General features: G+C 45.5%; 1 protein-coding gene across 6 annotated transcripts in view; it reads left to right on the top strand.

Moving 5' to 3' along the window:
• Positions 1-19,827, top strand: part of MICU1 (mitochondrial calcium uptake 1) — a 95,849-nt gene that overhangs the window by 8,173 nt on the left and 67,849 nt on the right. For 5 of the 6 annotated variants that reach the window (XM_059477028.1, XM_059477029.1, XM_059477030.1 and 2 more), the window contains exons 3-5: positions 3,509-3,664; positions 12,204-12,381; positions 17,628-17,790. In XM_059477028.1, the coding sequence (XP_059333011.1) occupies positions 3,510-3,664; positions 12,204-12,381; positions 17,628-17,790 (496 nt within the window). In that variant the 5' untranslated portion in view covers position 3,509. Of the gene's footprint in view, positions 1-3,244; positions 3,363-3,508; positions 3,665-12,203; positions 12,382-17,627; positions 17,791-19,827 lie in introns of those variants that run through there. The other variant, XM_059477031.1, reaches the window with a different exon arrangement.

Genomic DNA, 19,827 nt, shown 5'->3' with positions numbered 1-19,827 from the left:
GTTTCATTTGTCCAAGGATATTGATTCAACCTCTGAAACTACAGAGCCGTTCTGAGCAAGAATTTAAGGTAAGCTTGGCTTATCTCTTGGAAACATAAATGCAGTGTACAGATTTCCTTGTAGCTGTAGTGCTAGAGCATCACGATAACTCCAAAATAATGAAAATAAGCAAACATAAAATGTGTTTGTTGGTTTTTTTTTCCTTTCCCTCTGGGCTGCTTTGTTGTACCCTATAAAAAATAATCTTTTATTACAGTAAATCATTGAGGAATTGGGATTGTTTCTTATTGTAAGCTGTAGTCACATTGGTTGATGGGAGTTTTATACTTGATCTCAGTTTTATTCCTTGTCCTACTGCAAACTGTGGTGTTGAATTTTTTGTTGCACAGGACAAGATGCTTATTTTTAATCTTTCAAAAAGTGAGCATCAGCTTTCTCAAGTGATCTTGACTTCAGTGCCTGGAGTTGTTAACCAAATATACCAAATATCATGGCACTTCTGATTTAAAAAAGAAAATTGTGAGAGATTGAAGAAATTGCAGATGGAAAATTCCACTTCCAGAGGGATTTTTTAATTGCTGTGAGATAAGAATGCTCTTTATTTTGGGGTGATTGTGAGAACTGGCTGCTTTCAGCTCTCTCAGGCAGTTGGTACCCAGTGACCACTCTGGATAAACATCCCAGCAGAATCAAGGATGGAGCTTACTTGGACAAGGCAGATAATTTAGTGTTTCTTAAGGCTCAGGCAGAGTAAACATTTATGCAGTACTAAAGCCAACAATCAGAAATGTTGTAAAAAATCTCTTCAAGCTCCCAAGTAAACGCTGTGGGGCTTAATTTTCATTTTGGTTGATGAAATGATACTGGCAATATTTCCCTTCCCCAGTACATGTTAGGAATATAAAGCTGGAATTGAGATGGGGAACCCTAGAAAGGGCAGGGATAGCTCCTTGGGGAAAGGAGCACATGCAGATTTTCCTCTGCATATGGAACAGAAATTCATCCCTGGAGACCAAATGGGAACATCAGGTTTGTGTAGAGTGGAAATAATTTAAAATTTGAAATCAGAGTTGTTTTTCATAAGCAACTCGTTGTTCAGAGCTGGAGAGGATTGGAGGATCAGTGCTGTGAGCTGCCTGCATTCTGTTAACATTTGAATTTTAAACCTGTTTATTTGAAAAGGAATAAGCAAAGCCATGATGCCAATTTTAAAAGGAGCACAGATGAATATCAGATGGATGCTGTTTGGATGGATTCACTGTGAACACTGAAATTTGTGGTGTTTGCCCATAAACCAGGGTGGGGATGGACAGACAGCCTGTGGCTTTGCCACCTCCACCTTCTCTTGTGCTCCATCCCACCTCCCTTGTCTTAAGACAAAAGTTTTCATCTGCTAGGAAAAAACCCACTGTTAAGTGATTTGTTAACAATTTTTCATTGCTTTTTTACTGTGCCATGAAGTCTTCAGGGCCTTCTCCACCACCTCTTGCCTTAAAGACACTGAGCTCCAGCCCTCAGAATTATCTGCTGGATATTTGATGTGTCTTCCCTGCCTCTTCCTCTGTTCCCATCCCAAATTGTGCATCCCTCCACTGTGGAACCCTGACCTGCAGCAGGTGGGAATGGCCTAACACACCACACACCTGAGGGCTGTTGGCACAGACAGGGCCCAGGATCCTCATTTTTGGAAGTGAAGGCTTAGCAGAATGCTGTGGTGGCATCCTGTGTTGCAGAAGCAAATAGAAAACAACAGTTGTGGCTTTATTTTTGTATTCTGTGGTTATTCACTGCCTGGGAATATGTGAGTAGAATGGCAAGAATGGGGAATAAAAGGAAAAATTAGGCTGCTGCTCCTCTGCTCTGTGGGGGTTTTTTGGGAATTCCTTTACCATTCTGTTCCCAATTTTAAGGCTGACCTTATGAATGAAAAAATTGCATTTGCCTCCTGAGTTGAAACCTTTATTTCACAAGAACATGCAGCAGATTTGCTTTTCAAAGGCAGCATTTACCCTGTGCCTTCAGTGCTGTGAGCCACCAAAATTGCTTTGCCTCCTGCAGCTGTGTGATGAGGTGATGTTTCTGTGGTTCTGGTCTAATTATATTTAGATTTGTAGCTCTGCTTTCCCATTTTTCTCTGTTCTGTTGGACGTGTCATGGGGTATGGATTGGATTTTGTAACTTTGACACTTTGGAACTTGCTCTGTACTTACAGTTGCATATAAATGTTTTGCTCCAGGCTAGCTAAAAAAATGGGATTTAAGAACAGTAGGGTTTTCTTAGGAAAATTTAAATGCCTGGGTTGGGTTTTGTTTGATAGGTTTGCTTGTTATTTGGCTAAATTTGCCTTTTAAAATCCAGCTGTGACTTTGCTTCTGGCCAAATGCCTCTTACCTGCTGTGGTTGCTTATCAGGTCTATTGCTGTCTTCCATGCCTTGGAAATTGAGAGATGGGGTGGGCTGAAAATATTTCATGGAATCATGGAATGGTTGGGGTTGGTAGGGACCTTTAAGATCAGTTCCAACCCTTTGCAGGGCAGGGACTCTTTGACTAAACCAGGTTGCTCAAGACTCATCCAGCCTGGCCTTGAACATTTGCAGGGATGTGGAGTCCACAGTGTGAAAAACGCCAATCACTTGGGTTTTTTTAATTTTAAAAGTTTAATGAGAATAAATTGGTTATAAAACCAGCAATATAATTAGAATAATAATAATTTGGACAATTTGGATTAGGACAATATGAGGCAATAAAATCAAAGAGTTACAGACAGTCTGGGCACCTCTTTCGGGGCAAAATAAGCCCAAAAAAGGACCCACATTAACAGAGGATTAACCCTTAACAGCAACAGCCTGTTGCATATTCCTACACCTCATCCATGATGCATAAATTCCATTCAAACAAAGGATTCTGTCTGGGCAGTGTCAGCTTCTGCCTCTGAATCCTGATTGAAGCTTCAGGGCTGAGCGAGGCAGGAAGAAGTTTGTTTCTTCTGATATGGAGGAATAAATTCTCTTTCTCTAAAAGAGTTGGGTGTCCTGTGGCTGCTATCTCGCTGTGAATCCTCTCTTAAAAAAAGTATCCTACATAGCACAGTTTCTATTTTAACACTGTTACAACCTAAATCTAGATTTAACACACTACTTAAGAGAATTAATACAGCATAACTTTCTAACATAACATCTATAATATTTGTTTTATATTTGAAAAAGCCAATCATAAAATACACATTTTTCACACACAGCCTCTGTGGGAAGGTGAGATTCCCTCTTGATGAGGGTTTTGGGGAAAGGCTGAGGAATTGGAGTAACTCTGATAAGCAGCTGGATGTGACAGCCAAGTGTGTGCCAGTACCTAACACTCACAGGTATTTAATCTATTTATTAAGCAGATTACGTGCCTCTCTCAGGACAGGTAAGGAACACCCGTGAGTTATTGTGTGGAACGTTCCCTGGTTCAGGCCAGGCAGCCCTGGGAAGCTCTGTGTGCTAAAGCAGCGCTCTCGTTCCGCAGGATGTTCCGGCTGCGCTTCGTGCCCGCGGCGCTGGCGGCGGTGGCGCGGCGTTCCCAGGGCACGGCCCCGCACCCCGGCACCCGGCGCAGGCTCCTGCTGGCGGCTTTCCTCGGCACCTCTGCGGCCACGGCGAGTGCCAGGTTCCTCTGGCAGAGGTAATGCGTGCATTGCTAATGTATTGCCTGCCCCCGGTAAGTACCTGTGATGCTCCTGCTTGTCCTCCTGCTGCATGGAAGGAAGCCTGGGAACACAAACCCTGTGAGGAACCACTGAGGGAGCTGGGGGTGCTCAGCCTGGAGAAAAGGAGACTCAGGGGTGCCCTCATCACTCTGCACAGCTCCTGAAAGGTGGCTCTGCTCAGGTGGGGCTGGGCTCTTTCTCCAGGCAGCACTGACAGAACCAGAGGTCAAAGCCTTAACCTGCACCAAGGGAAATAGAGGTTGGATATTAGGAAATTTTTTTTACATAAAGAGTGATAGAGAACTGGAATGCCCTGCCTGGAGAGTTGGTGGAGTCACCATCCCTGGATGTGTTTAAAAACAGACTGGATGTGGCGCTGGGTGCCAGGGTTTAGTTGAGCTGTTGGGGCTGGGTTGGACTCGATGATCCTTAAGGTCCCTTCCAGCCTGGTGATTCTGTGCACGGCTGGGGGTGATTCCCTGGGTGATTCTGTGCACGGCTGGGGGTGATTCCCTGGGTGATTCTGTGCACGGCTGGGGGTGATTCCCTGGGTGATTCTGTGCACGGCTGGGGGTGATTCCCTGGGTGATTCTGTGCATGCCCGGGGGTGATTCCCTGGGTGATTCTGTGCATGCCCGGGGGTGATTCCCTGGGTGATTCTGTGCATGCCCGGGGGTGATTCTCTGGGTGATTCTGTGCATGCCCGGGGGTGATTCCCTGGGTGATTCTGTGCATGCCCGGGGGTGATTCTCTGGGTGATTCTGTGCATGCCCGGGGGTGATTCCCTGGGTGATTCCCTGAGGAGCTGCTTTGCTGCTGGCCGTGCTCAGGGATGCAGCAGAGCTGGGGTGAGGCGTGGTCTCACACAGGCTCTCTGATGTGGTTTCCTGCCTCGTTTCCTCCCTGCCTGGTGGTCTGTGGTGGTGTGAAGAGAGAACCTTTCACAACTTCTATTTGAAACAGCACATCTGGGCAGGGTTTGCTCCTCTCTTTTTTTTTGTGTGGTCTGCTGGCTGCTTGATGTATGAAATGCAGCAGAGGAGCAGAAGGGGACAGTCTGTATTTGGGTGGGAAGGTAGCAGCACACAGGATTTATGTGCATTTTCAGGGTCAGAGCCTTAGGACACCTCATGGTTTCTGGGGCTCAAAGCTCTTTCCTGTACCTGAGGTGCAAGGGGATGTTTGGGCTTTCCTGAGGTGACTCTCACTGCACCCTGGGGCTGTGCCATGCCTGGAGTAAAACAGGGACTCCCTTCTCTTCCCTCAGTGTGGCACCAGCTCTGTCACTCAAGCACATGACTGCAATTAGAGTCTAAAACTAAAGTATTTGCTGAAAGCCTGTGTTCTTTTCATTCTGATACTCAGGTGATTTGTTGCTGGTTTCCTGCTCACCTGTGGCTGGAAGGCTTTAGTTTTAATGCAGTGGGAGAGAGGTGATGCGAATTGTTCTGGCTGTTCCTCAGAGCTGTCAGAGCTGGCTCTGTGCTAAGAGGAGCTGCTGAGTGGAGGAAGAACACTGTGATCCAGCACAGTGGCATTTGGTGCTGCATTTTGGTAATGATCTGCACTGATGCAATCAGTGCAGTGCCTCTGAGGGAATGGCCAGGATAACTCTCCTTTTCCAGCAGGGAGAGTGGGGTTTTTCCACTTCAAACCTTGTCCTCAGCATGATCAGAGAGTCAGTGGGACATCATGTCCTGTGTAAAGCTGTCCCAGAGTCATGGAGTTAATATCTCCCTTCTCTAGCAGGTTCCTCTGCTTTTCACACCAGCTACATTTTCAGTGCTGGTGTTGCTTTTATCAAGAGGATGGTGCTTGTGCTGTGTGGAGGGCTGGGTCAGGGAGGGATTTTTGGCTGCTGGAGAACTTTGCTGTTCCTTGGAGGCCCTTGGGCACCTTCCTCAGCTGAGAGCACTGATAGAAACCAGTCAGTGAGACACAGCTCTCATCAATCTGGAGAGGCTGACTTGCTGTTATTACTTGTTTTGCCTTTCCTTGCTCTGTCTCCTTCATCTTTTATACATTTATAAAGCACTAAATAGAATTGTACAGACATTCAAGTATTCCTTTCCTATCTGAGCCATGAAATAAATCCTCAACGTCAGCAACTGTAAAATAAAAGTGCACCCAAGCTTACAATATTAATTTAATTACTTGGCACAAATCTGCTGAATTAAACAAGGAACAAAACTGATATGTTTGATGTAGAAAATTTTTCATACTGACATCTGTGGAAGTTTTAAATGGACTTTCAAGTGGGCATTTTAGCCTTGTTTAAAGAAATAAGGGATGAAGTGTAAATTTCCTTTTTCTTTCTGAAAGTGGATATTAGGTGATCAGTAGAGTTTGAGAGCAGGTGAGTACAGAATGTTTGCAATGACATCCTCAGTTACTCAGGTATGTCCTGAGTTAGCACAGGAAGTAGCAGTAAGTATAATTAATTAGTACTAAGAGATAAATATGTAACTATTTCTTTACAGTTAAGGCATTGAAGATGTACCAGGCCAGATCAAGAAGCAATTGGAAAATTTAAGTTTCTTGGGCTAGATGATGATGGTGGAGTGAAGAAAGGCAGGAATTCTCAGGTGCAGTTTGAACCCAGTGTATTTCAGGTGGATTCTGTGGGTTGTGCTCTGACAGCAGCAGCAGCAGCCAATGCTGTGGTAAGGAAGCTCACACAAAAGGAGAGAAGAAATCAAGGAGTGAAAAGAGATGTATGGAAAAATCCTCTGGTTGTGTGAGGCAAGGCAGATTTAATTGTGTCCCCCTAAGATGGGAGGTGGGTTGGTGGCATCTTTGTTCCACTGCAGGTAAGAGTTGGTCTTGTTGCCTTCCCTGCCTCTGGGAAGTCCTGCTGCCTGTTTTTGGGGAATGAATCTCCTCTCAATTATTATACAGCAGGAGTAGCTCATGCTGCTCAGCTTTCCTGTGGCAGGGAATACTTGAGCAGTGCAAATAGCTGAGCTTAGAAGACTGATGAAGTTTACCCTTTCTCAGCAATAACTTAAACTCTGAGGATTTCCAGCTGGCAAGAGAAGCAATAAAGTATCTGGGCATTGGCATAATGAACTGAATTAATTGAAATTAATCTTGGTGCAGTCATTGGCTACTCTAAATGAGGCACTAATGTATGAGAAGTACTAAATCTCACAGTTTGTGGCAAGCTTAACGGTTATAAAAAATATTCCATTACTGATCCTGGTGTAAAACTTGTACTTTCTAGTTCCTGATACCCATTTGGAGTGTTGGGAAATGGCTGCAGATCTGTTCTTCATGTCACAACCCTTCTTGGCTGAATCTGTGGGCCTCTGAAAGCCCTTAAATTGGCATTTTGGTGCTGAAGCTTGTTAATCACTCTGACATTGAGTGAAGGAAGGGAGCAAAGGTACCTTTGGGGGCACAGAGTGACCTCTGTAAGCAGAGTCTTACCAGTGCTGCTCCTGACAGACTGAAAATACCCAGTTAATGATCCTTTTCTTATTCTTCTGTGAATAAATTAGTGGTGAGAGTAAGGGTAGGACACCTGTGTTGCTCTGGAAATTGCTGCCTCACATGGAGCTTGCTGGAGCCAGTCCAGAGGAGGCCAAGGAGCTGCTCCATGGCTGGAGCCCCTCTGCTCTGGAGGGGCTGGGAATGCTCATCTGGAGAGGAGAGGGATTGGGATGGGGAACTTGGGGCCCTTCCAGTGCCACACAGGGCTCTAGGAGAGCTGGAGAGGGACTGAGGACAAGGGGAAATGGCTTCCACTGCCAGAGGACAGGATTAGTTTAGATATTGGGGAAGGATTGCTCTCTGTGAGGGTGGGCAGGCCCTGGCACAGGGTGCCCAGAGAAGCTGTGGCTGCCTGGCAGTGCCCAAGGCCAGGCTGGACAGGGCTTGGAGCAGTGGGAGGTGTCCCTGCCCATGGCAGGGGTGGCACTGGAGGGACTTTAAGGCTCCTTCCAAATCAAGCTGTTTTGGGATTCTGTAACTCTGTTTAAGAATGCAGTGATTTTTTGCACCAGTGTCCCGAGGGCTTTAGAGTAATTTGCCTAGAATACATTTTTAATGGAAGAATTGCTGGATATATCTTATGCCAACTGAAACAGAGACTTCAAAAAATCTCTCTTGTAGTAAAACAAAGGAAACCACATAAATCATAGTCAAGAGGGAAGAAACCTGTTTTATTGCTGTAGATGTGTCTGGTACAACTTAACCTAATGTATGGGAGAGAAGATGAAAAATTGGAGGTATTATTCATGTGAGTTTATTTTTAGAGCCCTCGTGTGCTTACATGTCAGGGGGATGGAGTGAGCTGATCTCTAAGGTCTCTTCCAACACAAACCATTTTGTGATTTTATGCTTTTTTAATTCTTTGTGAGAGGTGACACACTCAAGAGACTCTCCTTGGGATTGCTGTGCTGAGGTTTTTTCCTAAGACTTCAAGACACATTGGTCTGGGAGTGATGTTTTGAAAGAACTCAGTGTTCTCTCCAGTGGCTTTTGGCTGACCACTGAGGGATTTTCTCCATGGACATTGGGGAAGGAAAGGATCAGCCCTGAACCCCACTGTGGTGAGCTCTGTTTGGAAATGAAAGCAGCATCTCCTGGATTAAGAAATAGCAGATTTCTGCTCATAGGGATATTGGGGTAATGTCAGGACACCACAGCATTAGGGTGTCATTAGGGTGGCTGCCTTTGTGAAGTTCTTGCCACAAATTCATTGTGCCAGTTTATGTTGGTGTTGAGTGTGTGAGAGATGAGGAGGGAAGCAAAGCAGTCAAGAGCCCCGTGAGTGTGGCAGCACCCTGAAAACTCTCTGGTGAATTCCCTATTAAAGTTTCAGGTGACTAATTTAGGTGCTGAATGTGGTTGAGCTGAGGATGAGCCACAGCTCCTTCTGAAAGTTCTCCTGATCCGTGGAGGTTTCCTGTTTTTATGAATGTCATGTCCTAACTTGCTGTTGCATTGCAGCATGAAAGCCCTGAAGTCTTCAGTGGCTTTTAAACCTCTCTGGGATGTCCCCAGCTGTTCACATATAGGAGAATGGCAACTCTTAAGTCAGCTGAGGAACACATGTGCCAGGCAGGATTCCTCCCTGCTGCCCCTGGGTGCTGACAGCAGCTTTGCTGACTCCTGGGTGCCCATCTCTTCTATTTCCCTCTGACACTGAGCACCAACTGATAGCTCAATACTGAATACTTTGCTACTGCCTCCAGGATTAGAATAACTGAGCGCTGTTATCTCTGGCACAAAGTTTTGTGAGTTTTTTTTTCATGCTGTTCTGCTTCTGTCATTCAAAGAACAAAAATACTGTGAAGGGAGGGGTTGCGTTTCATTGGAAGAACGGCAGGACCTGCAATTTGGAGTGTTGTGCCAATGCCCAGTGTGAGTCCCAGCATCCTTCCTGCATGGATATCCCATGGTTGTATGTGGTTGGCTCTCTTAAGGAATGGTTCCCCAAGAGAGAATTTATCATTGCAGGCCTCTGGTAGCTCAGTGGTTTTGGGGAGGATGAGGAATCTAATCTTACACTTGATTGTTGGCTTTCTCCAAGGAATCAAAGGAGATATTGCTGAGTGGGTGGGGAGTAGTGTTTGATTCAAATTCAGTTCACTGAAGGGGAAAAAGTCAGAAGAGATGAGAATGGTTGAAGCATGGCAGTAGGGCTCAGGATACAGGGCAGGCACACTCTGTGGGGAAAGACTGATGCTGGTCATGGCACACAGTGAAGGGAGGCTTTGTATTTTCATTTCCTTTTTGTGCAGAAGCTGCAGCACCAGGAATTTCATTGGAAAGTCTGCCTCATCAAACAGGGCAGGAGAAGAGAGAGTCCTCACTTGCTGTGGGAAGTCCAGCAGGGTGGATATTTCTGAAGCCATGGGCTTTTGTTTCCTCCAGCCATACTCTGACATCTGCACTGCAAGGCTTTTTTATGTGGGCTGAGTATGGAAGCTGCAGTTGTTGGAAGCCAAGGATTTCAGCAGAGGGAGGTAAAATACACAGAGAGGGTGCACATAGAGAGCTGCTCCTTCAGTGGTTAGTTCAGGAATAGCTGTTAAACCTTGCTTGAGAAGCAGCCTCCAGACTCTGCCTTTCTCCTCAGCTCGTTTTCCTGGATGCTGGGATGGTGATCTGAGTGTGGAGCAGAGTTAATTACCTGGATAAACCAGAGGGAAGAAAAAGCTGCCTGTATTCAAACAGCCTCCGTCTGTATCACTGCAGCAACTGACTTGACAGCCTGATGAATTGAGGGAATGCGTGGGATGTGCTGGAAAAGTTTGATTTTTCAATTTCATCTATCCCTTCCCTGGGCTGCTAGCTGTCAGTCAAGCACTACAGGAGCAAATCTTTCCTGATACAGCTATTCTCCAGCTTGTTTGCTGTGGAACACCTTAGTTGTGGAGATAGGCAGTTGATTTCCTGTTGCTTTTCTGTCCCTTTCCCCAAGAGGTTCCCTCAGAGCTACTTAAGATGGGTGTCCTGCCTGCACAGGGGCCTTCCAAGTCAGTGCTGCTGGTGTAGCCTCACTGGCAGCTGCATTTTTCAGCCAAATCCACATCCCCTCAGGGGTGTGCCAGTGCTGATTAAACTTTCAGGAAAGGCTTCAGGACAGGTGCCAGCATGGACTTCGTGCTCTCCAGAAGAGATCAGCTGCAGGACTCTTCTGGGGAAAGACTTTCCCTCCCTTAAGATCCTTTTGGAGGACCTGGTTTGGGTCCTGTCTCTGGAAGTTTGGTTCAGTGAGGCCATAGAGATGGTGCTTTGCTCTAAGGCTCACAAATATATATCAGCAAATTATAGAGACTCAGGGCCTTTTCAGAACAGGAAGTGTGCAAAGCTCCATTTTAATGTAAAAAGGCAGGATTAATATTGCTCTTCACTGAACACTTATGTACTTTATTGCATCAGACCCCTGTAATGGGGCTGTGTTCTGTCCCACTGTGGACCAGAAACCTTTGAATCCCTGTCTGAGCTGATCCCTTCCAGCCCAAACCATTCCATAAATGATAAAGTGTCTTCTTGCCACCAGTACTGCCAGTACTGTGCAGTTTGCAGTTCTTTAGCCCATTCCCATCTGTCTTGTTCTGTGCTGTCAGTGAATTATTGGATGCTGATAAGGAGAGAGTTGTCTTTTCTTTTGGTAGCATTTAAATTAATTGATGGATCACTTACCCTCATTGCTCCTTCTTGGAAGCTGATGTGCTGAGATTGCTGCAAGCTGTGGAAGGTGTCCCTGCCCCTGGCAGGGGGTGGAAGGAGAGGATCTTGAAGACCCCTTCCAACCCAAACCATTCCATGATTCTGTGATTCCTGAGGAGACAGACACAGGCACTTCTGTTACTATTACACAGCACATCTGTGTTTTCCAGGAAACTGGCAGGATGAAGTATGTGTAGCCTTTTGTTTAGAGCTTGGGAGACTTCAAAAATCTTGGTTTGTTTTTGTTTTTCTCCCAGGGCAGCTCTTTTAAAACAAACTCACACAGCTGTAAATGACCGCATTCATAGCTCCAGGCAGTACCAAAGTGGGCAAGGAGCAGCACCTGTGTGTAAGCTGCATACCCTGTGATTAGTCCAAAATAAATCACCAGGAATGCAATGTAAAGGCAGATTTGTTTAAATTATGGGCAGGCTGGGATGTTTCCCTGAGCTGTTTGAGTCCTTTAGAAAGAGAAATAATGTTGTCAAACCGTTGGCTGTGTTGCTTGTGACGCTCCTCAGAGATTATCATTTCACTGATGTTAATGTGGTCTGAGCTCTGTCTCATTCTAAACTGCTTTACAAGTAAAGCATGGGAGAGCCAGAGCATTGTTTGGCTTAGGGATTTATCCTGCTTTTTATTTAATCATCCCATTGCCAGTTGCAGTTCTGAGAGTTGCTCCTGATTCTGAGTGATTTGAAGTGTGGAGTCTATGAGCAGAGTTGACTGAAGATCTTTGTATTTGAGCAGCAAGGGAAAAGGGGTCCTGGGCTCTGCCAGAGTTTTATTTGCACCTTGAGGACAAACAGCTCCAGTTTTGTTGTCACAAATCCTGCAGCACTGGTGTTTAGAAGAGTCATTGGTGGAAGAAGGGGATAAAATAGCTTGTCAGCTCCTGGAGATAGAAAATAAATCAGCTGAGCTGAAACAAAAAGGTTGTTCATCCTGAATCCTGCAGTGCTGATGGTAAAACACATTTCTGTCACTTAATACATCTTTTTGGGGAAGCAGAGGTGGAATTTAGTGCTACAGGAGGTATGATATGCCTTTCTCCCCGGGTTTCTTGCATGTCTGGGTTTTGGGAGAGGGTGTCATAATTCACTGAGTGATTTGGACTGGGAAAACTTACTGTGGCCATTAGTCTGGGGTTTGATGTGGGGTGGAAATTTGATTGCAGCAGGGGAAAGCACACTGCATTCCAAGAGGGCTGGTCACTTCTCTGCTTTTGCTTTGCAGCCCTCCCTGCTGGACTGTAACTGGTGGAGCCTGGCAGGACCGTTTGTGGCACCCCTCAGTCACTTCCTAAACCAGTGTTTTCTTTTCCTGGTGCAGGGCCTATGCAGAGGACTCTGTCAGACACGGCCCGAGGGCAGAGCCAGGGGAGAAGATGAAGCAGGAGGAGGAGGAGGAGAGCAGCAGCAGTGAGGGCAGGAGGGCAGTGGCCTCGGGCGATGAGGAGGCGCCGGCCGAAGGGAAGAAGAAGAAACGCTCGGGGTTCAGGGACCGCAAGGTACCAAACTCGGGCAGCTTGCAAGAGGAAAACTTGCTCTGTACCTGTCTGTGTTTTCTAAGGGACCTCACTCTTCTGGGAGCCTACTTTCTCAGCATGTAGCCATGAGTTTCTGCAGGTTGAAATGTGTGTGTTTGGAAAGCACAGGACACTGATCTCTGAAATGGAGACCTCTTTTCCCACCTCCACTTACGTGTCCAAGGTAATCAAGGCTCCTGCACTGATGGCTGTTAGGATGGTGCATGCAAAGCAGGGAATTGTTGCCCAAGCTTTTAAACCATTTAGCATGTGTGCCTCTGAGTCCATCCAGTGCGAGTAGGAAGAAGTAGAGGGTGAATGTGGAAGGAAGAGTTGTAGGAAAGGTGTACTTTAATTCTTCATTTCATTATTCTGTGCAAATGTACTTGTTGAAATACAGGCTCAGTCCCCTTTCTTGGTTAGTCCTGGCTCTCTCTTGATGCTTCTGGGTATTTCATTTTCAAGAGGAGGGAAACTTGAGTTAATAAACTCTGTTGTTGGTTTGTGACCTGCCTTCACTCTTGGGAAGTTCCAGGAGCTTTGGGCACCTCAGAACTGGCAACTGGTTTGGCACTGTCTGAAACCACTGTTATTAAAGGATGTGTAATTTTATCTGGCAGAGTCCTCTAACTGGGAGCTGGCAGACAGCAGTATTTTATTTTTTAAGCCCATCTGGATGTCAGTTTTATAGGGCTGTGTTGGATGATGTAATATCTTTGCAGCACCAAAGAGGAGAAAGGAGTTGTGAAGAGCATCTACTCCCATTTTGTTATGACTTGCTTCTGATACTTATTTTTAAGCCTGTGTTCTGGAGATTGCATCTCATTAGCTGTTAAATTGTGGATAGTCATATAGAGTGGCTTAACAGCTTCTCATGAAAAATTAAGAGCTGTTTCCTTTAGAGCTGCTGAATCATTTTGGTTCCTGGTCAGAAAAGATTACACAACTTGAGATTTCAAGTGCTTCGTGGTATTTGGGGCTCCAGACTCTCTCCTGTTGTGACTGTTGGTGGCAGCTCAGTGAAGTTATATAGTGAGATATTCAGAATTGTCCAGGAATGTGGGTTCTTGCTCATTTTCATGGCAGCTGGGTGTCAGGTGCTCTGACAACTTCAGCTCTTGCCAGTACCACTCAAGAAAAGCAGGTTATTGCTTTTTTCCAGTGTTAGCAGATGGAGGCAGGTTGCAAAGAGCAAACCACAGTCCACTTCCACCCGCACTCTTACTTTTGAATACAGTGAGTACAAAGATTGATTTTTGTGTGACGTGGCTGCTGCTGGGCCAGCCACAGGAAGTTTTTTTAGATGCAAGGACTATTGTTCCAGTTGTTTGAGATGTGCTGACCAGCTCCTTCCTTCCCAAACTAGGCAGGAAGGAATATGACCATGATTTCCAAATGAGACACAAGCCAGGTGTGCCCAAAAGATGGGAGCAGTGGCCTGGATCCTTTCTCATCCCAGAGTGCCTTCTCCAACAATTTCCCTGGGGACAGCCCTCACCATCTTTGTGCCAACACAAGCCTTTGCTCTGCAGCCTCCAGACAGAAGGTGTCTTGTGTGGCCTGAATGCCAATGTTGCAAAAGCTCCTTTAAACGCAGGATGTGCCAGGTATTGTCCCGGTGCCTGCTCGGTGTTTGCTCAGCAGCTGCTGCAGTGAGTCACCCGGAGCTGTTTGAATGTGGCCAGCTCGGATGTCAGGGGAAGGTGTGCCCTGCTCTCCTGACTCAAATCAGGGCTGCTCCCCGGATGTGCTGCTCCCCTGACTGTGCAGCACCCCGGGGATTCTTGACTCCTCTGTCTGTTTGAGAAAACCCCAACGAAGCACCACCCACAGTACAAACTCTTCCCAGCTCTTCCCATAATTAATTTAAAATAGCGTGGGATTTTCCTTGTGAAAAAAATTAAGCCTAATTGGAAGTGTTTAACACTTGTTTGTTACCCTAATGTTGCTTTTAATGAAGGTGATGATTAGTGGTGAAGCTGTAAATTAAGTTTGACATTGCTGTTTTAGATAGTGATCCAGTGAGAGGGGGAAGCTGAGATATAAAGAACATAAAGCACTCTCAGGTGTTGGGATTGTGTGGATGCTTCCCAGGCAAGTGTTGTCTGTGCAGCAGGGCAGAAAAGAAAAAAAAAATTACTTGAGTGCCTCAATATAGTTTGAAGGCTAATGAGCTGTAATACAGGATGGGGGCGGGCTGATGTGTTAATTACCTAGCTGAAAGTGTTTGCATGCAGCACTAGGGCTGATTTATCAAGATGTACTGGCAGTGTTTGGGTCCTGCAGGTATCTTGCCTTGGGATGTTCCTCGTGCTGAGCCTTCATTTGGGTGTGTGTCACAGGGGGAAGCACGAAGAAAATGAGTCCTAATTAATTTCCCCTGTAAAGATGTGTGCTGCTGCATAGTCAGGGAGGCCCTGGTGGTGCTCTGTGCCTTGAGATGTTAATTTAGAGCTTTATTTTCATGTCAGCATAGGATTTAGGTTTTTTTTTTCTTTTAACCTGAGGCTTAGCATAAACATTGACAGTCTCAACAGCACCTTCACTCTTGTAGAGCAGCAGGGATTGCTTACTTGTCTTTCTCCTCCAGTACACACTCTCCTAATAAATGCAAAAAAGGGATTTTTCCCTTTGGGTTATATCATCTTTCTCAAGGTGCCCGATTACCTGAGGCTGCATTTCTGGAGGCAGGAGGAGAATTTTGATTGGTCTTCCTTGCATCAAGGACTGGTTTGTACTAGGGAGAGGTGAGAGGTCAGGAGAGGAGACACTTGCCTGGCATGAATTTCAGTCCAGGTGGCTTTGAAGCAGTGCAGAAACCCCTCAAAATGGTTGTCTGTACCCAAAGACATGGGCTCCTAACTCCACATTTATTTTGGGGGATCGGGCCACCCTTGTTAGCACCCACTTGATGTTCAGCACAGGCACAAATAAATGAGGTTTTCCCCATTTGCAGCATCTTGGCTGCTCCCTTCTTGACCTGGCTTCGTGTTGCACCCAGCCTTGCAGCCAGAGGGATGGGCTGCAACATTTGTCAGTTTTTGCCAGCTGATTAGCTCATTACCAGGAATGATGTAATTGTGGGTTCAGCTGCAGGCAAAGGGGAAGAAGTGTGGCTGCATTTGTTCCCTTCTTGTAGGGAAGCTGGTGGAAGAAGTGAGATTTCAGTTGTGATGAAAGATGTGAGATGCTAAAAAGCAGTTTAGGTTCTACTCTTTTGGTCCACATTGTGCATTTTTGTGCTGTAAGATGAGACAGAAGATGTGATTTTGAGGCCATGTTGTTAGTAAGCTGTTGTTGCTGTGCAAGTAATACTCTAAATATTCTAAACATGAGGAGAAAAGCACCTGAAAGCAGCAAGCCTGAGAGCAGCATCTTGGCAAGGGATTAAAATAGATGTGGAGGGAAGAGCCATTGTGGATATGGAGTCAAGTGGGGTAAAATGAAACATGGTTTTAGTGGCACAATGTCAGGACTCTGGTGCAGCAGTGGGGCCGTTGGGTTGTGCCCAGCTGGGTTGAGGGAAAGCAGTTCATAGTGCCTTGCAAGAAACTTTACCACAGGCTTGGAAGATTTGGTTAATGAGGTTTTTTAGTTAGAAATCAGGCAGTGTTGAAAGGCTGCCATGGATGGAGGGAGCTGGTCTGTGGTGTCTGCTCTTGGCTCCAGTCTGGGGTTTCATACTGCCCTTGTTTTATTTGCCTTCCTTGAAGGTAAAAATACTGAGCTGTTTCTGGCTGATGAAGCTGGGTGGGGTGTTATTCATGAGATCAGGCAGGAGTGAGATATGGCCTGCACCTACAAGTGGAAGGATCACTTTGGCATAAGGAGCTGCCTCCTGCCAGGGGGGAGCAGTAGACAAAGCCAGAAAGAGGTGGAAAAGTGGGTGTCATCTTTTACTTGGAGCTTGGCTATAAAGCAATTTTCCTCATTCCAATGCCCTTAGCTGTGCAGAACCTTGTGGACTGAAGCAATAAAAGTGGGATTAGGTTTGTTGATTAGAGGTGCAAAGGCCCTAGGGAAAAAACCACTTTCTCCTGCAGTGGTTGATGCAAGGACATGGGGATTCTGGAAGAGCTGTGGTGGTGCAGAGAGGAGTGGGTAGAATGCTTTAGGTGTTGTCATTCCAGGGAATGTCATCTGGGGCAAATAAAGAGGGAGGCTTTGCTTTACCAAGGCCTGGCTTGGGGGATTTGAAACATTTGGCTTTTTTTTTTATCCTAGAAGTAAGAAAAACTAGAAAGGGTGTTTTCTGTGTGATAAACATCAGGCTGAGGAAGTTGTTCAGGAATTTAAGGACAAGGCTGAGCCAGGACCAAAGCCAGGAATGATCTACAGCTGCCTTGGCAGTACCCTTGATCTTGCCTGTTCTCTTGCAGCACATCTTTGGTGGGGATTTTTTCCTCCTGTGGCTCTTGGCCAGCTGCAGGTTTCAAGTACATTATGGACTGTTAAACACAGCATATAAGGCAGGAATGAAGAGCTGAAGTAAGGAGGAAAGTTTTCTGTGCTATACATGATGAAGTGTAGGTGTGTGTGCCTTTTTCCACCCTTGTGGCCTTGTGCTGGGATTTTGTTTAGAAAAGCTGTCGTTGTCTTTGATTAATTCCAGCTGTTTGAGGGGAAACTGCTTCTAGGTACAAAAAAAAAATCACTGCTGGCAGAGTTAGGAAGAAGCAGATTGGTGGGGAGGACTGAGTTTCTGGGGAATTCTGCCAATGTGATAGAAAAGAGGAAAAAATGAGCTTGGGTGACTGAGCAACCAGCTGCAGCTCCAAGTGATTTTTTCCAAGACTCTGCTTGAAAGTAAAGGTTTCTCCCAGCCTTCCAAGACTTTTTACTTCATATATTAATCACAAATCAAACCCTTCAGCACTGTGGTTAAGATGTTGGGCTGCTTTAGATTCACAAATGTGATGCCAGTGTGTTTTCTTATGCTCATGTTTTTAAAGCACCTTCAGGGATTTTGTGAATTTGTTTTTCTCCATAAAGAATCTAAATTTATTCATAATAAAGATTTTTAGTGTTTGTTCTTAATCCTGGGAAATCAGCAGCTGATATTGCCAGTTTTCCTGGATATTTAAAGGGATTTTGAAAGGAGCAATGCCAAAAGAGTCCAGAGTTGTGTTTCTGCATGCAACTTGTCCTGTGGCAAATCTCTTTGAGAACTGAGGATCAGCGTGGGGCAGGGACAGTGCACATCTAATGCTGGCTGAATTTCATTTCAGGTGATGGAATATGAGAACAGGATCAGAGCCTACTCCACACCAGACAAAATCTTCAGGTACTTTGCCACGCTGAAGGTGATCAACGAGCACGGCGAGTCCGAGGTGTTCATGACCCCGCAGGACTTTGTGAGATCCATCACCCCCAACGAGAAGCAGCCAGAGAGTGAGTGCTGCAGGGGAGCTGCTGTGGAGAGCTGACACTCCCCAGGCTCTGCTCACCTGCTCTGTAAACTTCCCAGCTCTGATTGCCAGGGCTAGGAAACATCTCCTGAAGGTCTCCTGCTCCAAGCCCAAAATTAGCCTGGGCCCTTTCATGTTTCCCAAAATGCTGTTGCAGTGTAGCAGAGCTGGCTGGTGTGAGTTTGGTGTGAGCCCTGAAGAGCAGATGGGATGCCTTTCTCCTATATTTAATAAGGAAATATTACCTTGAACTGAAACACTTCCCAAACCTACAAAAGAGATTACTTTGGCAAGGAAAACATCAGCAATAAAGGCTGGAGTCGATGATCTTAGGGGTCTTTTCCAACCTAAATGGTTGCAAAGGAGTTGAGGCAGCCCCATGTGATGCTGGTCAGGGTAGGGCTCATCTCTGCCATCTTCAAATTCCCTGTAGGTTGCAGACAAACACTTGTGATACCTGAGGGGGTTTTGACAATGAAAAAGTGGGAGAGAGACACCTTGCTCTTGTCTGGAAAGATGTGTCCTTAATATTTGGTGCTGGTGGGGTAGCAGGAGGCTTCTGTCTGCATTTTAGAGATTTTTGTCTCCATTTAGAGGTTCATGTTTGGGGTCTCCATTTAGAGATTCATCTTGTCTCCATTTTAGAGATTCATGTTTGGGGTGAGATGTGGGTGATCATGTTTTTTGATCTCCCACATTATATCTCAAAGAATGAAACAGGTTTTTGTCAAATTAAAACTTCCCTTGTCTCTGCAGACATTTATGAAGAACTGCAGTCCCCAAATGTTAAATATTTGAGTGTGGGGTTTTATGTCCAAATTGTGAAACTGTTTTGATATCTTAGATGACAGCTGCTAATTAAATACTGTGTACCCTTGTGCTTAGAAAATAACAATATGAAGTGTGTGCAGGAGGGAAGAAAAAATAACCCTGGCATTAGTGTTTAAAGCATGTAGGTGAATTGATATTTAGGTTTCCATCCTAAATTTCCATTTTCTCTGGAAATGGCTGTAGTTTCCATATGAATTCATGGCTCTAGGTTACCATCTTGTCTGTCTCAAACTCCTTGAATTGGTTATTAGAAAAGCAGTAGCACCTGTCTGGGAGCTTAAAACCTGAAAACATTCTGTGGTTCATTTCAGCACATCTGATTCTTCTTTTAGTTCTTCCACGTGCTTGGTGCATTTTAGGGTGTGTACAGCAAATAGGTGCAAGAATGCTGAGCAAACACCTCCCTCAGAGACAAGCAGAGGTGACTAATGGGAAATAATTAATTCATCAGTCTTAGCCACTCACTTCCCATTGCATTCCCTTTGTTGTCCTGGCTATTGATGTTGTCCCCATGGTGCCTGCAAATGCTGCCAATGAGTGACACACAGCAGCTTGGGGGGGAAGAAGGTGGATTTAGGTGTTTCTAGCAAGTGGAATGGGATGGGACCTGAGCTTGGGCAGGAAGGGAGGCATCTTGGATTTTGTTGAGTTGAAAAATCTGTCTTCAGAACACTTAGGGAAATTTTGTGGATTTGCTTCTAGATGGAGCTGCTCTATGTGGTTGTTCCTTACCAGCTCTGTACATCATCACAATCACAGTAAATGGGTTTTTTTAACACATAATGAACAGTAGAAGAGTAAAACACTTATTGCTACAATAAAGTCAAACCAGCCATAACCTTGTTCTGAAATGTTTTTAAAGCTGGTAGTAAAAAATAAAAGGAAGATAGGTCTGGTTTTCAGACCAGAAATTGAAAACAAAGAGTGCTACCTGCTGGCCAGATGAGTTCTGTACTTCACATCCTGCTGGTGCTTTTGACTCACAGGGTAATTTAGGTTCCAGGTTAGTTGGGAAATGCTGGGGCTGCTTTCATCCTGAGTCACAGCCTGGGTGTGCCCTGCACTGGGGCTGGAGCATCCTGCCTTCATCCCAGGGCTTTCCTTGGGATTGGTGCAGCCTGGTGAGTTCCTCAGTGTGCTCAAGCTGCAGCTCATCATTTCAGGGAGTAACTTCTTGTAAAAGCCTCTG

The sequence above is a fragment of the Ammospiza nelsoni genome, chromosome 8 (genome assembly GCF_027579445.1).
Source record: "Ammospiza nelsoni isolate bAmmNel1 chromosome 8, bAmmNel1.pri, whole genome shotgun sequence".
NCBI classification, from domain to species: Eukaryota; Metazoa; Chordata; class Aves; order Passeriformes; family Passerellidae; genus Ammospiza; species Ammospiza nelsoni.
Note: the sequence above shows the minus strand (reverse complement) of the source record. Positions and strands in the feature narration are given on the sequence as shown.